At 37.0% G+C, this 26,617-nt stretch overlaps 1 protein-coding gene across 2 annotated transcripts; it reads left to right on the top strand.

The window, feature by feature from the left end:
- The first annotated feature begins 1,717 nt into the window (after positions 1 to 1,717).
- Positions 1,718 to 26,617, top strand: LOC140155340 (glutathione reductase, mitochondrial-like). 2 transcript variants are annotated; one of them, XM_072178136.1, is made up of 11 exons: positions 1,718 to 1,951; positions 6,659 to 6,774; positions 7,247 to 7,449; positions 10,108 to 10,162; positions 11,663 to 11,762; positions 15,705 to 15,791; positions 17,263 to 17,397; positions 17,875 to 17,986; positions 18,476 to 18,607; positions 21,774 to 21,907; positions 23,034 to 26,617. In XM_072178136.1, exons 1-11 carry the CDS (start codon positions 1,781 to 1,783, stop codon positions 23,181 to 23,183), a joined length of 1,395 nt encoding a protein of 464 aa, XP_072034237.1. In that variant the 5' UTR covers positions 1,718 to 1,780; the 3' UTR covers positions 23,184 to 26,617. The 2 variants fall into 2 exon arrangements, with proteins under 2 accessions (XP_072034237.1, XP_072034238.1); XM_072178137.1 differs by lacking the exon at positions 21,774 to 21,907 and adding an exon at positions 21,581 to 21,714.

The following is a 26,617-nucleotide window of genomic DNA, read 5'->3' as shown; positions in this document are numbered from 1 at the left end:
GACAATCAAGGACAACGCTGAAGCAATTATGGTTGATCATACAAAAGTTTCATTCTCATTTTGATGGACGCCATACAGTTCAAATGGTGTTTGTGTGGAGGGAGCAGAACCAAACTAGATATATGGTGAGGAGACTATCCCAGTCTTACTCGAGGTATAGCCCGAGGTACTTGAGAACTGTAGCTTACAATTTGCACACGATAGTTACGCATTCGAAGCTAGAGTGCTTTGCTATGTTTTTTCGGTCGGACAACGGTGCAATTTTTTGCACCGGAGGTTGTTTATTCTGGTAATATTGAAATTTGGATGAAAGATATTTTGATGAGTCAACTGTATCTTTTGAGCAAGATTTGCCTATTTTGGGCAGTCTAAAATTTTGCTGAAGTGTTATTTTCTAGATAAATGGCGCATTATAAATGCTTATTTATTATTATTATTATTTTAGCAACATTTTTGATGCAATCGCCTGTCTTGATCGGCTGTGTTTACTTCTGAACTTCCATTGCTTTACACAGAGTCATGCTTCAGCGAATCCGACTACATTTTATTGAATGCTACGGTCTCTAGCTAGCCTAGAATGTGAAGCTATCGGTGAGCAAATTCTTGGCTAGACTTCTCGAGCAATTCCAGTCTGGCGTGTGACCAGTGTTCGAAATATGCCTCAAAAAGTTACAGGCCTGCCGGGCTTGACCTTAAAAAGTTACCGGCCAGCCGGGCTGGCAACTAGATGCCAGTCAGAAAAGTTACCGGCCAGGCCAAAAAGTTACAGGCTGACCGGCCCTATTTCGAACGCTGCGTGTGACGAGGGAAAATGTGCTAAAAACGTAGCTTAAAAATAGTTGTTTTGTAAGGAATGCAGAACAGTTTTTGATGTTGATTGTACACCAAACCGTGTCAGTTATACAAGCAGCCTCAGACATGCAGAGCAGCAGAGGTGTGCCGGTGCTCTGCTTGCAGAAACAGGCTGGAACAAGTGGCATGATGATGAAGCATCATGCTGCTCAGGACAGGGCAGGGGCAAGCAAAAGAAAGTATGAATCCAGCAATATTCCACAAAAATTTCACGGACACGGAAAGTACAAGCGCAAGCATTCTCTCAGGTCTAGCCCGAGGTACTCACACCTCCGTCACTACGATTTTCACTGGCCATGCAATTACATAATGTAGGTAAGCTTAAAAAGTTGGACTTTCGTTCGGACACTTTTTTTCGGAGCAGATTTATTGTGTTAATCATGATTACTATGCACGAGCAGGCGGGTGTGTAGTAGTAATATCAAAAAATAAATATCCTTAAACAATAAATAAGGATTTTCTTTTCTCACTTACTAATAATTCCGTGCGCAAAGTTCTCTCCCGATCACCAAATTACAGAATTTCCGCTTGTAATTTTTACAGTATATTATTTATCTTTAGGCTGACATCCTTCGTATTGACTTTCTGTTATTAGATTTAAAATGTCAACCTTGAGCTTAACAAAGCCCTTTAATTCCTAACAGTTCAGTTGATGTATTAATAGAATCAATTTTATCAGTCAATTGGGTTTTAAATACCTAAAATTTTCAATTGTGGTGTAAATTTGAAAAACAGAGACAATTTGTCATTATTTTATATGGTTTAAAGATAAGAATAATCGGTTTGTACAATAACAGTTTTCGTCATGTGCACGGTATAAATTATATGTCAAAGGTTAATTGTATGGGAGTGTCAAGTCAAAAAAAAAAGTAGGATAAGTTCAAGGTTGAATATTTCCAGGGTAGTCATCCTGAACTGTGCAATACATATGCATTTCTGTGCTTTCTCTTTGCGTCGAAGCTTGTCAACAATGGCGACTAAAACCTTCGATTATTTAGTGGTTGGTGGCGGTTCAGGGGGTATCGCAAGTGGTCGTAGAGCAGCTGAATTTGGAATTTCTGTCGGCCTGGTAGAGTTCAAGAGACTGGGTGGAACATGTGTAAGATATGTTTGTTTACAATATGATTTCATGATTTTGTGTAGATACAGACTTTAAGGTACATATTTCGAGGTGCATAACAGACACAAAATTTGTGTCATAACAAACACCAAATTGGTGTCGATGACCTGACATGCATACATTCTTTTGTGATGGTCTTTCAATTTGTGTCGGTGTCCTTGGCAGACTTGACTATGCTTCAGTGGTCATGAAAGGATTCAATAGATAACCTCTGCCCCGCTAATCCCCAGCTATTGTCTGAAATTGCACCTCGGAAGATATATTATAACAACTCAGTCCCTCAAATGATAGTCATATAACGACCAAAAGATAAATGACTGACTATCATTGAGGACTGAGTTCCGCAATCTAGATTTTGTGGTCAGTGTAAACGGCCAGTTTTATTGTGGGATAGGCTTAGACTCGCTGAGTCTCATGGACGCCGTTCCTATGTCCATCAGACTCGTATTTCCCATTTTGGATGTCAATGGGAAATACACACTTAACGATTTGCGCCTGTTAGAAACTTGGAAGAAAATCTTTAAAATTTTATCAATGTATATAAAAGTGGTACCAACCTTATTGTGCTTGCTAATTTAAGACTCGGTTGAAACAAAATTAAGGATCGAATGCATTTTAGTGTCCAAAAGGCAAAATTATCGTCAAAGTTATGCGAAATCGGCACCCTTGCGAAGGGTTCAGAATTGAATCGGGAACGAAAATATCCGATCTTTGCGATCAAAAACACAAAATTACAACTTTAAACATACTATTGGCAAAAGACATTACTACCAAACAATACAGAATAGAAAATTTGACATCATTTTCTCAAAATATTGAAAAAATTTGCTCACTAGACATCGAAAAAGTACGCAATCCAATTCCCGTTCAACCGCGTGGGATACTGAAAGTGCGATAATCGTGACTAGATAGGCTTTTACGACAGGAATTCATAACAATTAATGGGTTTTTACGTAGGCTTAGCGGGTTTGCCGTCGGACAAGTTTAGAACTGTCTAGTCCGAATAATCAGACCCAGAAGTCAGAACAAAATATTAATTTTTGACATGATCCTGTTCTGGGTCTGAACTGTTTCCATATGAAATCTTGATGGCAAATTGGACAATAGAAGCACATGGTTCTACGTGACAGCTTTTTAATAGGTATGATAGGTGAATTCCAATTTGCCATCAAATTGCATCGTTTTATATATCAAATTAAAGCCCTTTAAAACTAAGCCAAAACTGAAAACCTTTTTTTCATAGCACTTTCCGTAGCAAAGTTACATCTTGTCAAAGATTGACTTTCATCAAAAAAGATTCAGCTAGCAAAATTCCCCAAAACGGCATTTCGGGGTGTTTCTAGATCTTAGTCTCATGGCGATGGCAGCTTTTTTAATGGAACTGCTATCAAAATCCTCTAAAATTCCATGTGCGACTTGATTATCACCATAAAAAATCATATATTTGGGTCAAGTGAAGTATAGAAAACATATTTATGTAGGTTTCCTTCACCCACCTATTCTCGAAAAAATTCAAATTTCTATGTAATATGCATTGTGTTGGGGCCCCGGTCTCGGCGAATTCGCTGACTAGTAAATGTGTTAACTAAGGTTTGCCTAGGTTACCTATTTTTAATCCCTATTCATGTTACATGAATCACGCTATTGTGGACCATCCTTCTGATACTTGAGTGTTTGGACAAGCGGAACGGTCTTTTGTCTACCTCTCTGTTTGTAAACAAACCAGGAGGTTCGAAATCGTCCTCCTCGCCCAATACGAAAGTCAGCGTAATAGTACGGCACTAAGAACTGTCAAGCTTTCGTCAGTATTATATAGGTCTAGGTGAATTCAAATTTGCCATCAAACTGCATCATTTTATATCAAATTAAAGCCCTTGAGTAAACAAAGCCAAAACTGAAAACCTTTTTTTAATAGCACTTTCCGTAGCAAAGTTACATCTTGTCAAAGATTGACTTTCATCAAAAAGATTCAGCTAGCAAAATTCCCCAAAACGGCATTTCGGGGGTATTTCTAGATCTTAGTCTCATTATGATAGCAGCTTTTTTAATGGAACTGCTATCAAAATCCTCTAAAATTCCATGTGCGATTGTCTTATCACCATAAAAAATCATATATTGGGTCAAGTGAAGTATAGAAAACATATTTATGTAGGTTTCCTTCTTCGGCCAGTTGTTTTAAATTTCAATGTAAATATGCATTGACATTTTTGGCGAATTTGACTGACTAGCAAATGTGTTAACTAAGGTTTGCCTGGGATACCTATATTATAAATATATGCCAGGTGAATTTAAATTTGCCATCTGCATCATTTTATATAACAAATTAAAGCCCTTGAGTAAAGAAAGCCAAAACTGAAAACCTTTTTGTCATAGCACTTTCCGTGGCAAAGTTACATCTTTTCAAAGATCGACTTTCATGAAAAAGATTCTGCTAGCAAAATTCCTCCAAACAGCATTACGGGGGTGTTTTCTAGATCTTAGTCTCATGATGATAGCAGCTTTTTTTAATGGAACTGCTATCAAAATTCCTCTAAAATTCCATGTGTGAGTGTCTCATCACCATAAAAATTCATATATTTGGGTCAAGTGAAATATAGAAAACATATTCTTCTTCAGAACAAACTTAAAAGTACCTAAGAATGAGGCATGTAGGCCGTCCCTTGCCTACTATGGCTCTGAAAAGAGCCGTTCAGTTTTAACCTTTGTCGTTGTGGGATATGGGACCCAGTCATTTACAGCATCGCAGGAAACGTCAGCTCAACTATGCATGTTATCAGGTCAAACTCAAAAAATTACAGAGCAAGATTTGCCATGAAGATGGGGTGGGGGGGGGGGGGGGACTGGATCATCATGCAATAACCAAAGATGTAATAAAATTATGAATTAAGTCTCAATTCATTAAACCCCTAATTTCATTACCTGATTTTGGCCACCATGTATATTTTTTACGAGGACTCCTTTTCCTTTCAAGGACTTCTGTGTAGTTTCGTCTCTCTACTCTACAGTGAAAGTTGTATATGTACTATGAAAATCGGCTAGGGTTTTCCTATCTTATCTCACAGAAGCTAAACTAAACATTAATTTGAAAGGCTACAGTACAATTAACATACATACGTATAAAGTGCTTGAATTGTGTCAACCCTGTATTAATTGCCATACACTCAGAAAATTGGGCTAAAAAGTGCCAAGTTTTAGACCTTTTCTTAGTCAATGCCTGTGAGAAATCACCATTCTGTGTTTACTTGGCTTTCATTTTGGTTAAGCCTTTTCTTTCTATCCATTAAAAAAATCAATCTGATCAATTTTTGGACAGCAAAGGCCATTTACCATAAATTGTCCAGTGTTTGCTCACTCGACTGTATAAAAAAAATCCTGCACTTGGCTAATTTTAGTCAGATCGACTTGACATACAGGTCCATATTTTCGCCATCAATGCTAGAGTTGCATGCATGCTTCGATTGCTTCCGTGCGGTGAACCAAGACTGCTTTCAAGAGAATGCGACTGATCATGACTGCGTTGGGGTCATCTGCAGACAATTTTTGGACAGCAAAGGCCATTTACTATAGATTGTCCAGTGTTTGCTCACTCAACTGTATACAAATTTACAATACAGACCTTCACCACTTAAAAACAGTGTCTTTTTACTACAGGAAGGGCAAGGGCTTAGGCAGCCAGCCGTGTAGGGATGAGTGTTTTACACACCCAAATTTGTAAAATAACCCAGTTTTTGCCCACATGGCCTATACTTTATACACAAATCTTAAATTTACACACCCAGTTTTTTGAATTTACACACCCAAACCTTCAAATCCTGCCTAAGATCCTGTTGGTAGGGTTTTTTTTCTGAAAGCTATCATATCATCCCTTTTTACAGCAAAAGTGTAATAATTTGTTTTAATAAAATACTTCTAGAGAGAGAGAAAAAAAAGGGGGGGGTAAAACTAGAAAAAATGGGTTTTTTTTATGTTACACCATGTATAATTCATACACACCCTGCATAATAACATTATTTTTATGTTAGCATCCTGTATCCTTTAGTGTCAGCTTCTTGAATACCGTACATGTAATACATGTACATATATATATATATGCAAGTTTACTTTTCTTTCAATTTGTAAAGTGTAATTTTTTTCATACCAACTTATAACATATATATATGACCATACAGCTGCCATTCATCCAGCTAGCTTGTGGCTGTCATCAAGTTATTTAAGTACGGACCTATGATACAAAGTGTTACCTCACTTCTTAAGTCCATGCACCCCCACACACCCCTGCACCCCCTCATGTTAATGCCTGATAAAGGACAATGTAAAAAAATGTAATTTTGAATTGGGTGTAATCAGTAATCTTAGACTTCTAGTATGTGTACTGTATGCAAGTTTTAATGATTATAGTCTCAATAAACTTCTGTGAAACTATTGGGTGAAGTCAAAAAACAGCTCTCCTGATTGTGTTCAAGGGGGTGATTTATAGCTCATACCAAAAGCATTTATGAGAGCGACAGTCAGATCCCACTCTCCTCAAAACAAAAGGCCTGAGGTGGGGGGGGGGGAAACCCTTTCTTTGGTCTTTGGACAGAGGGAAACTTAATCACCAAAAGGTTACATGAGGATTGGGAGAACTGTATGGAGGCAATCATATAAATACATGCTTACAAATTATCTGACTTTCCTTCTATGCAGGTGAATGTAGGATGTGTTCCAAAGAAGGTGATGTTCAACACAGCGATGCATGCAGAAATGATCCATGATCACAAAAATTATGGGTTTGACGTGCAGAGCCAGGGCTTCAAATGGAGGTAAATAGAGTCTTAATTTGTGGAGTTGGCAAGATGATTGGGGGGATACTAGCATTTCAGGGATGACACACCTGTTGGGATGTCAAGATCACCTTTAATTTTTTAGCATTGCTGTTTTATAAATAAAAATAAAGAAACACCCAAGACCTTGGATGTGTCACCTAAAGACCCATTGGTTCTAAATTTGAATGGTAACTTCCATCAGTGGCATAGCCAGGGGGAGATGTCTTGCTTTCTATTGATCTTTGTAAGCTTTATTAGTCCATATCTCTGAATATGCACTGATGACTTTACACTGGGTTCATGGTGGATGGTCACAAATAATTCCTTTCTAGATCATGACATTTAAATTTAGAAGTGACCATGGTTTCCCCCGGGAAATATACAGTATGTGGCTGATTTGTGGAATTTAAAATCATGGAATTCATCCATTTTCGTTCAATTTGCTGTTAATTTTTATTTTCTTTTTTAGCACCATCAAAGAGTCAAGAGATGCATATGTGAAGCGGTTGAACGGAATCTATGAAACGAATCTGGGCAAAAGTAAAGTTGAATACATTGACGGATATGCAAAATTTGTGGATAACAAAGTAATAGAAGTAAATGGCCAGAGATATACTGGAAATCACATCATGATTGCTACTGGTGGTAAACCAGTAGTGCCAGACATTCCTGGTAAGTGAACTGCATTACACGGAACATTCACAGATTTTCTGTGAAACCAATAATATAGAATATATAACTAAGCAGAGATGTAACTTTTCCCGGATTTATCCAGAAATTCAGATCGGGGGCCATAAGTAAAAAATTTTTTGGATAATTCCTGATAATCTTCATGTTATGGTGCATTGATTCTAATCATGTTCAAAGAATGAAATGTTCTTCTGCTGATTCCAGAAAAATACAGTACTAATTTTTTGGAATTAAAAAAATATTATCTTGTTTTGCCAATGAAACATAGCTAAATACTAATCCTTTTGTTAGTTCTAACTGGCAGTAACAGTCAAATTTTAATATTTTTGCAATTTGAGGGGAAAATAGGCAAAAAACATTAATTTTTGCATGTTTTCTTGCAATTGTAGTCCAGGGTTGTAGCTAGGACATTTTAAGTGTTGGGTGGCATTTGATGAACATCTTGCATATTTGTTGTCAAAATTGATCAAATTCTTGACTAAATTCAACAAAATTGTGCAATTTTGGACTCGGATTGGCAAATGCCAAAATTACAGTTGAGTGGTGGGCTCCAAAACTGAGTGGTGGGCTCTGCCGCCCACCACCGCCCACTGTAGCTACAACCCTGCTGTAGTCACAACTCTTCAAGATTTGGCACAAGTCTAAGCATTCACTATCTTGAGTATAGGCTACAATGTAAGAGTTAGTTCAGAATTTTAATTGAATATTTTATTCTATTTTGATAATTGGTTATGAAAAAGATTAGAAAATCTGTGTTTTCTAAAAATCAGAATTTATAACTTGTCTTTTTTGTACATCTTTAGGCTTGACTGTTACAGCATATATAAAACATGGCCTAAAAACATGTTTTTTAGCCCTTATTTCCAAAATTTGACCAAATATTAAAATATGACTTTCATTGCCAGTTGATAGAACTAATTAAAGGATTAGGATTTAGCTATGTTTTCATTTGGCAAAACAAGATGATATTTTTAATCCAAAAAAAAACTAGTGCTGTATTTTTCTGGAATAAGATGTTACTGAATGAAAACTGGTGATCATCTAAATGTGACATATTCAAATAGAGTTGTACCGGCAAACAGTGTAGTAAAACATATAAATGTGACTTGTATTGTTGTAAACAGAATACATGCCATATATTTTCTTTTTGGCAAGTTTCCAAATAACACTAATTTTCATTCATTCATTAAAATTTGTGAGCAGCGCATTCACAAGTGTAATATCAAACTGCAGCTGACCAAATTTATCCATATTCTGAAATAAACTTTATTGCTATGATTGCTTCATTACGACCAGACACTCAAACAAGGCTGTGCTTGATTTAATTAACATTGCAATTTTTAATTTGATTAGAAGTTGACTGCAGTATTTCAAATGACACATTTTGTACAGAATTAACAGCAACCCTGTTTTTATTGAGATAATCTGGTTGTGATTTGTACTATTACTGTATTTTTGTGTATGCATACAATTACAAAATATGTATCATTTTGCATGTTGTGTCACCAATTTATTTCACTGTATAAATCTTTTTCCTTTTCTATGTAATGACAATTCAACTTATGGTATTAATATTAAGGTTGGTCTGAACCCTGGAATTATGAAACTTTTCGGGCCTCATAACTTCTAAATTGTTGGTCTAAAGTATATAAAAGTATACATATTTAGAATGGCAAAGACTTGATAAGTTCATCTGTGAGGTCAAATTTGGGCCAAAATGCCATTTTTGGCCCAAAATCCCAAAAATAACAGTTTTTGGGCCACTTCTTTTTCGTGCATCCTAACAAAAAAAATATTTGAAATTTGGGCCAAAATCTGGCTTTTTTATGATTTTTTTGAAAAATCAGCATTTTTTTACCATTTTTGGTGCAAATTTCTCAAAGTTGGTAGAAATTCAAAAAAATGAAAAAACAGGTCCTAGATATTTTGATCTAGTTTTTAAAAATTAATAAAAAAAAATTTTGGCCCAAGAATTTTTTTGTTACGATGCACTGAAAAAAGTGGGCCAAAAACCGTTATTTTTGGGATTTTGGGCCAAAAATGGCATTTTGGCCCAAATTTGACCTCACAGATGAACTTATCAAGTCTTTGCCATTCTAAATATGTATACTTTTATATACTTAAAGTTTAGACCAACAATTTAGAAGTTATGAGGCCAGGGTTCAGACCAACCTTAAGTTCAGAAGTGGTGTAAATCATACTGTGTAAATCATACTGTGTAACAACCGAATTTGATTGAAAAATGGAAGTTAAAATAAGGTACAACATCTTTTCTGGTCTTATAATAGCACTATCAGTGACCGAAGAGGTACAGATGACACTTTTTATCGTACCCTGAACATTTGTACAGTGCATTCGTTTTTTATTTAAGTGAAAAACAATTACACTATGCAACTGTTAATTATTATGCTTGCAAGAAGTTATTACATCTCCAAGGTGGGATGTTTAGAGTCATCGGTACCTAACCGGGCACCGATAGTTCTATAGAACCAAATTTGATGTGGTGCCTAATGAGTAATGTACAGTTGCCTCACTTGTTTTGTGCCAGGGAAAATCAGAATCAACTTGCCCAGGCTTTATTATAAGTTCGATTGATGAAGTGATTGTTTATTCAAACTTATTTGTCTTACATTCCAATAGGGGCAGAACATGGCATTACTAGTGATGGCTTCTTTGACTTGGCAGATTTACCCAAGTGAGTAAGCCCAAAGATATTACTTCATTACAGGTTGCATAATGTGCTTGTTAAGGTACACTAAAGAAGACTAAAAGCATACAAGAATTGTAATTTGCCCCTGATGTGCGAGACTTATGCTTTTAACAACAACAAATTTCAGGGGGGGTGACAGAGTTACGCAATCTAATGTTCAGGTATCGGTAGGCCTATATTTTTAGAGAATAGATTGGTATAGCTATATATTTTACCTTCATGCAAATTAATTGCTAAATTTTAGGTAAAAAGAAGCTATGTTTTTGCTATTCAAAAAACGTGTATAGAGGTTGAAATATGGGTGGTTGTTAAGAAATTCCAACCAAAAGGCCATTTTATTCCTTATAGGAAAAAAGACACATGAGTTTCTCTATTTTTGAGAAACTATAGATAGCTTATAGGAAGCATTTTGATTAATGGTGATCAAGACTTAATTGATTTTTTTATTAATCTCATCAACTACATTTTGCTCATCTTAATTTAAAGATCACCTAGTATTTTGGTTTATTTGTTCACAGTAGAAAAATAAATCTGCATAGCTATATACTTTTTGACATTGGCAATTTGGTCCATTTTTAGTGACAGAGTTTTTTTTCTAAAAATGGAACATACAATGTCTATTATGGCATTATGTTAACATTTAGTGACAGAAATCATGTTATTCTTTGAAAATATAAGCATGAGTGGTTTTGATTCCATTAAAATGGATGTCTTTTCTTTATTAGAAAAGAGTAGACCTATTAGTAGGCCTATTATATCATGATATTAAAAATCTAGTTTGGTACAATTATAAAGTTTGTATTTGGAGTAGGCCCTGTTATATAAGTTCCTTCACAGTGAATCAATAAGTAGGCCTTTATGGTAAATGCTTTTTTTAGTCCATTTAATGAAATCCATATATAAAGCAGTGTTTGTCATTCAGTAAGCTTTATAATGTCAGACTACTATATCTTCTTTATTTCTGGAGTTGGGTAAAACACTTCCTTTACTTGCAACCAGAAAGCCAAGAAATGCCCTTGATTTTGAATGCAGCTCCAAAAGACCCCTTTTATCGGTACCCCGTCAGCTCAAACACCCACCTCTTCAAAATTCTAGAGGAGCACACCCACCATAAATTTGTGATATACAAAAAATGTACATGGCCCCTCCTCGAGCTCCCTGATAGCTCCTGATCAATTCTTTAAAGGCTTATTACTCATATTCCTAAGGTTCATTACTCTGAATTTTGGAATGGAATAATGATCCTTCAGAGTAACGGGCCTCCCTAGTATTGATTGTTTGTAATAATGAGCCTTCGGAGTAATGAACCATTGGTATAACAAACCTTCGGAGTAAATGAACTTTCGAAATAATGATCTATTACCACTAATAGGGGTGTATTTTCAAAGTAGTTTTATATTATTGTTTTTTATTTCCCCCTCCCCCTCCCATCATAAAATCAAATATATTTTGTAATATAATATAAACATGTTATTTCCATTGCAGGAAGACAGCAGTAGTTGGTGCTGGATACATAGCTGTAGAATTGGCTGGCATACTTAAAGAGCTGGGCAGTGATGTGTCTCTGTTTATAAGGAGAGAACAGGTCAGTGAAATATGTATATAACCAGTTCATTCATTCATTCATTCATTCATTCATTCACTTTATTTATACACGGTTACATGTTCAAAAATATTTGTTCTTCCACACGTCCGTGGTGTAAAACATTAAAACATAAAAACAAGATTAAAAGATAGATATATAAAAGAACATTATTATATACAGGTTATTACAAAACATGATAAGAGATCGTTTTAAAAACAATTATCTTACAGATGTAAAGAACTTTAAGAAAATACATAAATCTTTAAATAATTCAAAGTTAAATTTACAATTATTCAAAATAATAACACCAAAAACAATTACACAAATAATATCTAGTTAAAACATAAAACATATTGAGATGGATTGCATTTAAAAATAATGTTTTTTAAGTACCTGTTTTGAAATTGTGAAATATTGCATGCTTGTTTAGTCAAATCAGGAAGAGCATTCCAGCATATTGCACCTTTATACAATAATGACCTTTTCTTGAACTCTGCTCTGGGTTTTGGGATGAGAACGTTTTTGTGGCCCCTTAGATTGTATCCAGAATCTCTTATAGAAAATCTATTTGTCAGATAGGAAGGCACATGGTTATTCATTATTTTATACATAGTACAGGGTGTCCCAAAAGTAACTTACCATTGTGAATTGGCCATAACTTGCGTTGTGTTAATAGTGTTGTTACAAAAATCGCACAGTATGTAGATAATTCTTTTAGAAATGTTATGACACCAAACATGCCTATGTGGTCATGATCCTTTGGTATGAAATTAACGGATATCTACCGTACCGTAAAACCCACTTTTATAAACGCAAAATAAGTCTCGTCATTTGAGGCGTGTTATCGCTTTTCAAATCTGTTTTGTTTAATTTTGCTATGTTTGTTTGATTGTTTGTTTGTTTTCAATGCGTAATCTTAATTTTCTGTTTTATCTGGATTTTATATTGAAACTGCTTAAGTTTTTTTTTGAGGATTCGATGAACAGTTGTACGCGGTACGTTGTTTTCCATTGAAAGTCGACGTACTGATCGTCTTGGGTTTTTCGCCACCACTCTTCATATGACATCAATGTTTGTAGCCGATCTTCCTGTTCTTCCACGTCCTGCCTGAGTTGATAGGAATTCCTGCACAAGTTGCTGGATTGTATTTCGGATGGGTGCATAATTTACATTAAAATGTTCCCTAAACTTTGATTGAGTGAGTTTGTCTGACTTTATCTCGGCAAAAAAACATGAATCCGTTGATCTAAAGGAAACTCATCTTCACTTCAACTGTTTTAAAGTAAAGTTTAATATTGTCAATATATCCTAATTATAATCTAAAACAGCAGTCACGCTTACTCTAGGCCATGTTATCCATGAATGTTCATACCTAAATGTAGCGTGTGCAGTGAGTGAACCAACTCTATTGTTGAGGGAAGCACATCATTCATGTGCTTGAACATTCATGTGCTAGAACAAACCCACAAAAGCTTGCTTCTGTGGGTTTGATACACACATATGTACAGTCGCACAGTAAGGTCAAGGAGTCATCAATAATGCTGTTTTTGGTATCAGAATAATTCTAAAAGATCAATCTATGTGAATATGTTCTCCATTTTGGTATGAAGTAGGAAATATTTGAGATAGGGCAAATTCACAATGTTAAGTTACTTTTGGGTCACGCTGTACTTGCAAGGTGATTATCATGCCTTTCTCTTAAATTGTGCCACTTCATAGTGCTTAATGCTGCCGTCGCAGATTCATATCGACCAACACCAGTAGAGATTCTAGCAGCTCTGTTTTGGAGTTTTTGGACCTTATGAAAAGAAGATTGGTTGCATGTACCCCATATAACATTACAGTATTCAAAGTGAGGTGTAACGATGGTCTTATACAACACATCGAGTGTCTTGGATGGAATAAGTGACCTTGCTTTATTAAGATAGTACAAGCCTGGTTTTACCTTCTTTTCAATATGTTGTACATGGTCATTCCATGACAGATTTTCGTCAATTATGAAACCAAGATGTTTACATTTTTTAACACGAGTAAGCTTGGTTCCATTAATATGAACATTTATGTTCTCATCGTTAATCCTACATAGTCTCTGCTTAGAACCCATTACAAGAAGTTCTGTTTTATGCATTGAGACTCAGTTTGTTACGTATAAGCCAATTAGATACATTTTTCAAATCAGTATTAAGGGTACAATTTAAGTCATTTACATCTTTACAGACAGTGTATAAGGCAGTGTCATCTGCATACATACTTACTTTAGCCAGCACTTTTTCAGAGGGTCAAGACCAATTTTAAAGGGGAGAAACATTGATGAAAATGGTCAAAAAGAGAGAAAAATTCTTTGCTCCCGTTGGGATTCGAAAACGAGACCCCTTGCTTGCCAAACACCAGATCGGTAGCCACGGATCTTTCGATTGCCCAACCAACAAAAGCGTGCCTACATGTATATATCACTAGGGTGACTGCTTCATCACATCATGTGAGATGCATGCACATGCAGTGCATATATCATGTAGTATTTTGTAGAACCCGATAGAACAGTCTACAAAATTGATTAGGGGCAGGATTAAATTTGGATCCCATTTTTGGTGGATACTCTCAATTGTCATTTTATTTGTGTTCTGTTGAAGATCTGATTCCATTATTGGTATGCAGCTGACACCTGGGGGTTTTATTGCATTGAGATTAATTTGTGTTAATATCACAGTGATGTTATAATGCAGACTACCTTAATAATTATGTGAATAAGCTCACATCTAAATGATTGATTTTTATGCTATTTTGTAATAATGTGGGAGATATGTGTGTATGCCTTATAAGTTACATTGTAAGAGCTGGAATTAAATGCTGTTAAAGCCATAAATTGTAACATTTCCATAAAAAATAGATTAGTTTAGTATTTCTTTTCCATAAAATGTTTGCTTTTACTGTCAGATATGTCCCCTTTTAATTTTGAGCCGAACAACTGAGGCAAAGCAAAGAAAATTGGAATTTACTACCAGCGCCAATGTCGCTAATGTGTAGTACTCTGTCGGTTGTGCTTCGGCATGGCCCTTTGATGCGCGTATGACTGTCCTGCACGCCATATACATACTGTGTTATGACATAGCACATGCGTTTGACTGATATTTCTGTCGTAATAATTAAATGACTGGCTGTTCATGTGCTTTATCAAAATCTCAGATTTTAACAAAACTGCAACACATAAAGTCTTGATTTTCACAGGATATGTTAGTTTAAAATAAAATACATTACAGTCTTGTAAAAATAGAATTTTGAATAATATTGAGGGTGTCTTCCTCAGCAAATATTACAAAATGGCTTTAATTTCAGAGTTCTTAATTGGTAAAGAAATTAATGGATAAAATTATACAACAAACACCAGTCCTGACAACCTTACTGTTCTTGATACTTTTGTGAAACAAAGTCTTGTACTTGATAACATACAATGTATGTATTGAAGTTCATCTTAGTTCTCTATGTACATTACTGGAAATTTGACTATTTTGACCTTATTCCACATTAGCGCTCATTCAAGTCGAATCAAATAAAAGTGGTGTTTACTGCAAAAGGAGTTGAAATCCACACTACCCTTGAGGATGATTTTGGAAATATTTTCCACAGGAGGAGTATGTTTTTCAAATATAATTGGTCAGGGTTAATCATTTTGAAACAAACCCATACTCCCCCTATATTATGGCTTCACTTACATCTTCCACAACTGGAGTGGGTATTTCAAAATATGGAAGTTGCCCAGTTGTCTTTTCTATTTGAAACTCATACTCCCACTGTGGAAGACTTTAGCTAAATCTTTCACAGTGTGGATTTTATGTGGAATAGCACATTATACATGTTTAGTGGAGCTGGATCACAAATGTCCCATCTTCCTTACAATGAAGTGTTTTACCACTCATAAATCCTATTGTTTTTCTGTTCCCACAGGCATTGCGAAATTTTGATGAGATGATAAGCGAAAATGTGACCAAAACTTTGGAGGAATCAGGCGTTAATGTTGTGAAAAAATCAACAGTAAGTATATTTAGGCAGTATGACTCTCTCCTGAGCTGACTGACACCATCTGGTGTTGATGGCTCGGAATAGCCCAACGGCACCCTCGCTGGTCCAATTTTGGAACTGCTGATGTCTGAGAGTATTCTGAATGAAAGCTTCCCGTTTTGGTCAGCAACATGTGAGAAATAAGAAACGTAAACCATATTTAGGCAGTTTTTAAATCAGTAAATCCATTGATTCCAATTATAGTGCATTTTGTAAGTGATTTGAAGTGCAAAAAAAATACATAACCTGAAATATGAGCTAATTTCTTCAGGTTCCTACCACAATTTTTACTGGATCATAATACTTACCTATGAAAGCCTGTGGCTATGGATGTTTCTGCACCCATACTGAACACACACAATATTCCTATTTCAGAGTTTGATATGTGGCAGGAATGTAATAACTTTTATATGTTGATTAGTCTATGGCCGCGTGTCCTGAACTCGCCACCCTTAGCGTTACATGACAAATATTATGAATTTTTACTCCAACCGGGTTTCTAATTAGATTATCTCGACAATTATCAACCCTAAACTAGCAAAAGTATACATTTTTGGAAAGCTGAAGGCATAAGCAATTCAAATATATACATTTCAACTCATTATACAGGGTGACCAACAAGTTATACAGGGTGGAATAAAAAGGATTTTGATAAAAAATGGGTCACTCAATGCATTGCTTATTACCAACTTACAGTAATAAACTGGAAGTAAACAACATTCATTTGGTTAGAGGATATGGAGTGCCAACTGACTTTGGAAGAAACCAAAATCACAGCTGTTTGGTAATCGCGGAATATAGGGTGTCCCAAAGTATGTTAGATTTTTTTACAATTCAACATATTTTGAACCTAAACATTTTCCCCCTAACCCATACAGAAAAAATATGTCCATATTTAGATTCCTCGTCAAATTTCCCTTCAGAAAATCTATACTTTGACTATGATAGGATAAGAAATTAAAATTTTACAGTAACTTTTAGATTTTGAAGACATCTGCATTACTTACTACAGTGTTTAATATGACAACGGGTAGTTTTGTATGGAAAAGTTTGTATTTTCTAGACTAAACCAACCATAAATGATTAAATACAATTAGTAGAATTGTTTAGCTGTAAGGCCATGAGTCTTTTAGATGCTAAATAGAGTCCAAATCCAATTTACAGCCTTTATAGAAGCAGATTACGCACTACTAAATCCCAATCCCATAGAGTTTGTGTGTACCACATCCCCCACCTCCACATCTCCCACCACCGCCACCCTGCCCATTCTGAATTCTATGAAGCACAGTGTCAGTATTAAAAAAGTTCAAGTATTTTGTTTTACAGTGTTGAAAGTGCATTTTATTTAGCAATAAAATGAGACCACAAGCATGACAATAACTTCTTGTTTTGGTGGCGAGCTCAAGACACGCGACCCTATCTGTTCTTTCTTTTTTATCTTCAGTCTAAAACTTTGACCAAGGAATCTGATGGTACCATGACATATGAAACTACTGCAGGAGTATTCAAGGGGTTTGATTGTGTACTATGGGCAGTTGGAAGGACACCAAACACAGAAGGCATGGGTCTTGATAAAACCGTAAGTAATTATGTTTTTAGAGGTCATGAAGGAGCACATCCAATAATTCTAAAGATTTGAGGTTGGTCTTAACCCTGGAATTGTAGACATTTTTGGGCCTCATAACTGCCAAATTGTTGGTCGAAAGTATATAAAATTATACATATTTAGAATGGCAAAGACTGATAAATCCATCTGTGAGGTCAAATTTGGGCAAAAATGCTCAATTTTGAATTTTGATCAACTTCACCAAAATTTTTCAAAATTTGGGTGGGAATCATGTTTTTTATGATTTTTTTGCAAAATTGAGCATTTTTGGCTATTTTTGGTGGGATTAAACAAAAAAAAAAAAGAAGAAGAAAGCGGGTCCTAGATATTTATAATCTAGTTAACAAAAATTAACCAATTTGTTTTCACTGTATTATCACAAGGCCTGCAAGCTAGCTGAATGTTAAACATAACCTGGATATTCAAAACATTTTTGTTTTCTGTTTACAGGGTGTGCAGGTTGACCAAAGGGGTAACATTGTGGTTGATGAATTCCAGAATACTTCTGCTAAAAATATCTATGCATTGGGCGATGTTTGTGGTAAAGCACTTCTCACACCTGGTAGGTACAGCTATGCATAATACACTAATATAAACCAGGGGCCTCATCAGAGGGGACAGTATGCCCTTGATTGACAGCAAACAGCAACACAGCCATATGTTTACACTCACACACACACACACCCCCTACTTACACCAGGATTCAAGCGCCCCTACTGGTAAATGTTTCACACCGAGGACATACATTTACACACATAAAATCATACTATCTAACGGAGATATGACTACCCTCTAAAGAAGGTCGGCAACAAATTGCATTTTACACTGTTTGTAACCTCTTGCACCTAACAACGAACTGTAGACATCCTTGGATCTGTGGGTGTCCATGATTATATTATTAGTAGCACAAACCCTTTGTTTTATCACTACATTTATTGCCTGTTAGAAAGAATCTGTAACAAGTGTCTTACAGATTTGGGAGTAGTAATATTCCATTCATGAATTAATTTTTGTTAATAAAACTTTTATGTGTTATATTATTCTTTTGCAGTCGCAATCAAAGCTGGTCGTAAATTAGCACATCGGTTGTTTAACAATGAGACAAGCTTAAAGATGGACTACACTTATATTCCAACAGTTGTTTTCTCCCATCCACCCATTGGAACTGTGGGCCTTACACAAGGTAAGATGGCAAGCAGTGGCGTGGCTAGGGGTTGTGGGGCCCAGGGTCAAGGGTACAGAATGAGCCCATCTTAAAGATGGACTACACTAATATTCCAACTGTTGTTTTCTCCCATCCACCTATTGGAACTGTGGGCCTTACACAAGGTAAGATGGCAAGCAGTGACATAGCTAGGGGTTGTGGGGCCCAGGGTCAAGGGTACAGAATGAGCCCATCTTAAAGATGGACTACACTAATATTCCAACTGTTGTTTTCTCCCATCCACCTATTGGAACTGTGGGCCTTACACAAGGTAAGATGGCAAGCAGTGACGTGGCTAGGGGTTGTGGGGCCCAGGGGCAATGGTACAGAATGAGCCCATCTTAAAGATGGACTACACTAATATTCCAACTGTTGTTTTCTCCCATCCACCTATTGGAACTGTGGGCCTTACACAACGTAAGATGGCAAGCAGTGACGTGGCTAGGGGTTGTGGGGCCCAGGGGCAATGTACAGAATGAGCCCATCTTAAAGATGGACTACACTAATATTCCAACTGTTGTTTTCTCCCATCCACCTATTGGAACTGTGGGCCTTACACAAGGTAAGATGGCAAGCAGTGACGTGGCTAGGGGTTGTGGGGCCCAGGGGCAATGGTACAGAATGAGCCCATCTTAAAGATGGACTACACTAATATTCCAACTGTTGTTTTCTCCCATCCACCCATTGGAACTGTGGGCCTTACACAAGGTAAGATGGCAAGCAGTGACGTGGCTAGGGGTTGTGGGGCCCAGGGGCAATGGTACAGAATGAGCCCATCTTAAAGATGGACTACACTAATATTCCAACTGTTGTTTTCTCCCATCCACCTATTGGAACTGTGGGCCTTACACAACGTAAGATGGCAAGCAGTGACGTGGCTAGGGGTTGTGGGGCCCAGGGGGCAATGGTACAGAATGAGCCCATCTTAAAGATGGACTACACTAATATTCCAACTGTTGTTTTCTCCCATCCACCCATTGGAACTGTGGGCCTTACACAAGGTAAGATGGCAAGCAGTGACGTGGCTAGGGGTTGTGGGGCCCAGGGGCAATGGTACAGAATGAGCCCATCTTAAAGATGGACTACACTAATATTCCAACTGTTGTTTTCTCCCATCCACCTATTGGAACTGTGGGCCTTACACAACGTAAGATGGCAAGCAGTGACGTGGCTAGGGGTTGTGGGGCCCAGGGGCAATGGTACAGAATGAGCCCATCTTAAAGATGGACTACACTAATATTCCAACTGTTGTTTTTTCCCATCCACCTATTGGAACTGTGGGCCTTACACAACGTAAGATGGCAAGCAGTGACGTGGCTAGGGGTTGTGGGGCCCAGGGGCAATGGTACAGAATGAGCCCATCTTAAAGATGGACTACACTAATATTCCAACTGTTGTTTTTTCCCATCCACCTATTGGAACTGTTTGGCCTTACACAACGTAAGATGGCAAGCAGTGACGTGGCTAGGGGTTGTGGGGCCCAGGGGCAATGGTACAGAATGAGCCCATCTTAAAGATGGACTATATTAATATTCCAACAGTTGTTTTCTCCCATCCACCCATTGGAACTGTGGGCCTTACACAAGGTAAGATGGCAAGCAGTGATGTAGCTAGGGGATGTGGGGCCCAGGGCAAGGGTACAGAATGAGCTTGTCTTAAAGATGGACTATATTAATATTCCAATTATTGTTTTCTCCCATCCACCCATTGGAACTGTGGGCCTTACACAAGGTAAGATAAGGCAAGCAGTGGCGTAGCTAGAGGTTGTGGTGCCCAGGGGCAAGGGTACAGAATGAGCTTGTCTTAAAGATGGACTATATTAATATTCCAATTATTGTTTTCTCCCATCCACCCATTGGAACTGTGGGCCTTACACAAGGTAAGATAAGGCAAGCAGTGGCGTAGCTAGAGGTTGTGGTGCCCAGGGGCAAGGGTACAGAATGAGCCCGCCTCATCTTACCTAATATTCCAACAGTTGTTTTCTCCCATCCACCCATTGGAACTGTGGGTCTCAAGGGCGGCGGAACCGGGGGGCAGGGGCCAGTGGCCCCTCCACTTTTTTGACTGTGGGGGCCTGGCCCCCCACTTTTAACCCATAATGTGCTGTGTGTCACATGTCTGGGTGAACATAAATAATCAAATCTCAAAAATGATGCATGAAATGGCTTCAATTAGACCTTCATTTTGCAAAATTTTCCAACTCCCCTGTGTTAATACACAGTGTGTAGGCCTATGGATAAACAAATTTCCCTTTTCGCTTCTGCTTTGGACACCCAACACTAAAAGCAATAATTTATACAATAATAGTGAAAACTTTCCACGAATGGCTTCAATTTGGGCCTTCATTTAACCCATTTTCGGATTTTTCAAACTAAAATTGTACACAATAATAGTGCCAGAATGGTCCACCAAATGGCTTCAATTGGGCCTTCAGTTTGCAAAAGTTTCTCACTTCTCAGGGGGCACAACCCCCTCAGACACCCTCTGCGTTATGCATAGCGCTTGACGAGATGTCCGCTTATGGTCATTATTTCGATTTTTACATCACCCTGACTGGCCCCCCCACTTTAAAAATCGTTCCGCCGCCCCTGGTAAGATAAGGCAAGCAGTGATGTGGCTAGGGGTTGTGGGGCCCAGGGGAAATGGTATAGAATGAACCTGCCCCATTATTGAAAGAAGTGCACAAATACCATTAATTTGGTTATAATCAGGTTGAATTTTGGTCTTAAAACAGTCTTCCAAATAATATTTATATTGAAATGTGCAAGAAACAGCGCCCAGGGATGTGCTTCCGTTGCCCCCTAGCCAATGATGGATTATGATGCATTTCCCTGGTTGGGTCCATTTCTGACTGCACTTCGCACCATATTAAACCACTCAACAGGTATAATATATTACAATCTCTAAGTCAAGTGCTTTAGGCTCTTAGAATATCTACTCATTGCCTTACAGCTGAAGCAGAAAAAGAGTATGGTGCCGATAACATCAAAGTTTATCAGTCCAGCTGGGTGGGTATGTACTTTGCCGTGACGGAACGCAAGCAACGGACAGTGATGAAACTCATATGCACTGGATCTGAACAAAAGGTAACAAAATAAAAAATGGTGCTGGGCTCTTATATATATATTTACTAATTGCTTTACAGCTGAAGCAGAAAAAGAGTATGGTGCTGAAAACATCAAGGTGTATCGATCCAGTTTTGGTAACATGTACTTTGCCGTGACAGAACGCAAGCAACGAACGATGATGAAACTCATATGCGCTGGAACGGAACAAAAGGTAACAAAATGTACAATATAAGAAATGAATGGTTGTGAATTAATGTCTTTCTTTGATCAGAACCAGTCATCAGTGAGGTAGAACCAAGGAGTACCGGCTCCGCCATGGTTGTGTGTCGCTCATGGAGGGCAAATAGTGTACATCTGGTAAATTTTACTGTGGACCCATCAAACTCGGATTTTGAAGTGTGCGGTTCTTTGGTTTCTATCCGGGGATCACTCGCTTACCAAAGTGGTACGCATGCTCGTCCCCAAAACGTCGAAAAAGGGTTGATTTTTGGCCTTGTGGCGGCGTCGACGTTTTAAGAAAAAAGGGTGCTTTTCAGGTAAAGTTTCGACGCTTAGGGTTTCTTTTTTTTTCAATTTCCATGGGTTTGTTTTAGAGTTTACGCCATTTAGGGGTCCATTTTAGTTTCTCACACCGAATTACGCCATATTTTAGGGGTAAGATTTTCAGAGCCTTACGCCAATAAAGGGTGAAATTTTTCTACACTGATTACGCCATTTAGGGTCTATTTTTGAGGTGCTGGGACGAGCATTCATACCACTTTGGTAAGCGAGTGATTCCCCCGGGGTTTCTATGTGTAAACAATGGTAAAGGGTTCTACCAAAAATGGGCGCTGTATAGTTTGATCAGCTTAATTGTAATCCGCAGGAATTGTTAGGCTTTTACCACTACATGTATGACAAAAAGCAGACTGACATTAAGAGTGATATAGTTGACATGTTTGGTCTCTCTCTCTCTCTCTCTCTCTCTCTCTCTCTCTCTCTCTCTCTCTCTCTCTCTGTATATATATATATATATATATAAAACAAGTTGGTTCTGAAATATTTGGGAAAAAATAACCTGGTGAGTGCAGTTAATGAAAGTATAGTATGTTAATGAAAGTAGACCGAAGTTATAGGACTTCAATAATTTGTGATGCTTCTGGTGATTATGTCACAAGACAATTTTCAAAATAAAGTATATTAGTATTTTATTAGCGAAGCAGTGATAAATCCAGCTGATACTGTTAGGAGGTATGACCCTTTGTTTCTTTCTGAGATAAATTTGATACAGAGATAAATGCAATTCTGCTTACTATTAATTATATGTTTTTCATTATTCATTGTTGTATGTTTATTAGGTTGTTGGTCTTCATATGCAAGGTATGGGATGTGATGAAATGTTGCAGGGATTCGGTGTGGCCATCAAGATGGGTGCCACAAAAGCAGACTTTGACGATACCGTTGCAATCCACCCAACTTCGTCTGAAGAGCTAGTTACCATGCGCTAAGTTGAACACGGTGCTGGGTATATGGGGTTGAAGTGTCTTATATGTAATTTGATATGTGCATCATTCTGTTTCTAGATTTGGTATTGGTGTTCTTCATCTACTGTAAAACCCGATAGTAAGCATATGTGCTTACTATCAAGCGCTTTTAAAACATGCAAACATGAAGAACCCTGTCCACAAAAGTGTAAAGGGTTTTGAGCAAATCATTGATACACATAGTTATATACGAATAAGTAAACCTGCAAATGTGTGTCTCAACTCCATTAGCTCATTTGGTAATGCGCTGGACTTATGTACAATTTCATGTTTTCAAAAGCGCTCAATAGTAAGCACATATGCTAACTATCAAATTTTTACGATATTGCAAAATATAACTGGGGTTACATTGACTGCTCAGTGCCAGAAGTGGGTAAGTGCAATAGCTGCCTTGTGAACATTTGGCAATTTACACATATTGTACTCTACACATGGCAGCTACAATGGCAGCTATTGCACTAACCCACTTCTGGCACTGAGCAGTCGACATGCTGACAGATGGTCAGTTACAGTATGTTTCTATTTATTTAGACATAATTTGTCAGTGAACTAGAGTTTTAGGCAGATGTAGTACTGCTCAGAATCCAACCATTACGTTTTGTTACCTGGAGAGATTTGATCATGTCTCAACTCATTTTTCAACCAAATCGACGGCAATATATTGTGATGTCATTTTTATGTAACTCATTGACCCATTTGTATTATATACTGCCTCCAGCTATAATGACATCCTTGTGATCTGGTCAACTCATTGACAGATATCAACCTCAGGAGGGAATCCAATTTTTGATAAATTCTCTCCAGGTAGTGAAACGTAATGCATAGTTTTACTGTTGATGACACCTTGAGATGTATATATGATGTGCACTTTACTAAACATAAGCAGGAACACCACACAATAGATATGTGTATGAAATGTCAAAGTTGGGTCAAAATAGTTATTTGAACTGACAAATACATCATAAATTGGAAGTCAGCTGGACTGATATATATGCAAATTAAACAGGCTGATTTAATTTTATGCTTACTGTGATGGGAACAAGCAAAACAAACACAAAACAGACACAAAAAAAGACAAAAATGAGTGTTAAGGAAGTGCTAAAGTTTGCTCGGCTTATATATGGCAAAAAAAAAAGGCTAATAGCACCGACCGTGTATTGATATAGAATGCATGCAGTTGTATTGGGTGCAGTGCTTACGCCAATTGTGTGTTGCATAATGCATGACTGGCGCGCGCTTTAGTGAATATAAGCAAGCGTGAGTTGGGACTTGATTGATGTGGGCAGTAAATTGTGGTTCTTACAAGAAGATCCAGTGTTGCATTTGGAAGAAGTAGGCTCTTCAATAGACATCAAAACATGGGTAAAATTTATTTTGATACACTTATATATATCTCCATATATAAAAACAGTATCATATTTGGTAAAGAAAATGGTTGTCAGTAGACAAGAGTTGCATGCAGTATGAGGCATGTTAAAATTCTACACATGGCAGCTATTGTACTTACCCACTTCTGGAACTGAGCAGTCGACTTATTTAGCCATGCCTATATAATGTATGTTTGTTTTTCCAAGTGTTCACATCATCATCATTTTTTGTCACATTTTTGGTCATTTTAAGGACATTTTGCTCTTTACGGTCCCCATTTTGTTCCTGAAAATTTTCGGGGGGGGGGGGGGACTCTTGGGGGACTCTTCCCCCCTGCCCCCTGGCTATGCCACTGAGATCAAATTGAGATAATTCCAAGAAGATGTGGCAACTTGCAATGATGAAGCAATATGTATTAACCCTTTATGAGTATTTTAAATATGTAGCATTTTCTTCTTTCATTCAACTCCAAATACCAGTATTTGATACTTTGAAGTGCCATATACCATATGTAACAGTAATATTAGACAATCAAATGACTTCTCTTCTATGGCCTAAAACTAACTTAATGTACTGTAGCAGAATGTTTATATTGTATGCCTTATTTCATATGCAAAAACATTTAGACCATAAAAATAATTACTTAATTATAATCACCAGTATTTCTTGGTGGGAATTTGTAACCATTAATTCTTGGTGGGAATTTGTAACCCTGCAAACTGTAAAAGTGCAAGCAATGCAAGTATAAAATCACCCTCCATCTGTCTACCTCATAACTAGTTGAAAAGTGTGAAAAAAAAAGTTCAATTATCAATGCGAGTCAATGAGAAGATGACAGGGATGTTAACACATGGAATTTTGCAGTAGAGGACAAAAGATGAATATCGGACAAAACTTGAAATTCCGTTTTTGTTTTTGCGATAACAAATACATAGTTTTATAGCTCCTCTTTCATTTTCAAAACTATTAGACATATAACATGGATGGTAAATTGTGTTTTTATGTGACATTGTGGCACGTATCACTTTGGAAATATTCCAGTTTGCACCAAAATACACACTTCTTCTTTCTTTTGAGGTGTACATAGTTTGAAATCACAAAGAATATTTGTATTGAAAGAGTGAAATGTCATATTTGTATGATCCAAGTTTGGTGTATTTATGGTATATTTATTGGTAGACCTATCAGGGACTGTAAGTGAAGGGACTGGAAATGGCCGGGGAAATGAGTTATTGATGACTATTGTTATCAGATTATCTTTTATGACCATGGATTACATGAAAGGTGCGCAGAGGGTGCGATGATTTCTTAATATTTACACTTAAAAATGCAAAAAAAATCAAGATATTCCAATATTTTCAAAAGTTATGTCAAATTGTGATATGATTTTTCGCACATAATTTTTGCGTAGTGTTGAGAATCATTTACATAGGATTTTGGAGACAAAATGCGATAATTTAAGGAAATATAGAATGCTAAAACAAAAAAAATTGAACATTTTCCGGGAATTTGTACATGCACCATACTCTCTCTGTTCCTTAAATAATTCTTAAAATAATGTTCTTTGTTGATTTATGTTGGGATTTCTAGAGTCTCTCATTATAGGCATCATGATGATTGTTTCTTTTCAATCCTTTCCATGGATTCAGTACAGTAGCCAAATATGGTCTGTACCTGAAGTAATTAACAAACACTGGGTATTAGACTTGAAAGGTACATTCTTTTTGACTCATGCAATGGATTAAAACTAGGTGTGATTTTCAAATTGTTATAATTCAAGAAGGGAGGTGTCCATATTTGAAATTAAAGAAATCAACTGCTCAGTGCCAGAAGTGGGTAAGTGTAATAGCTGCCCTGTGAACATTTGGCAGTTTACACACAGTATATTGTACACATCAAAAACATGGCAGCTATTGCACTTACCTACTTCTGGCAATGAGCAGTCGAAATATGTGGTCACTGCTTTATCACACAATAACGTACGCTACTCCGTTCTGATTCGTTGTGGCATTAAAATACTCAACATTGAA

This window comes from Amphiura filiformis, chromosome 6 (assembly GCF_039555335.1).
Source record: "Amphiura filiformis chromosome 6, Afil_fr2py, whole genome shotgun sequence".
Classification (NCBI taxonomy): domain Eukaryota; kingdom Metazoa; phylum Echinodermata; class Ophiuroidea; order Amphilepidida; family Amphiuridae; genus Amphiura; species Amphiura filiformis.
The sequence above is the reverse complement of the archived record's forward strand: the minus strand, read 5'-3'. Positions and strand labels throughout refer to the sequence as shown.

Excerpts from the sequence above, each read along its gene's own strand:
- LOC140155340 (XM_072178136.1), top strand. The coding sequence starts at position 1,781 with ATGCATTTCTGTGCTTTCTCTTTGCGTCGAAGCTTGTCAACAATGGCG. Across the intron at positions 7,450-10,107 it reads AGTAGTGCCAGACATTCCTG|GGGCAGAACATGGCATTACT; the intron begins GTAAGTGAACTG and ends ACATTCCAATAG. Across the intron at positions 17,398-17,874 it reads GCATGGGTCTTGATAAAACC|GGTGTGCAGGTTGACCAAAG; the intron begins GTAAGTAATTAT and ends TTCTGTTTACAG.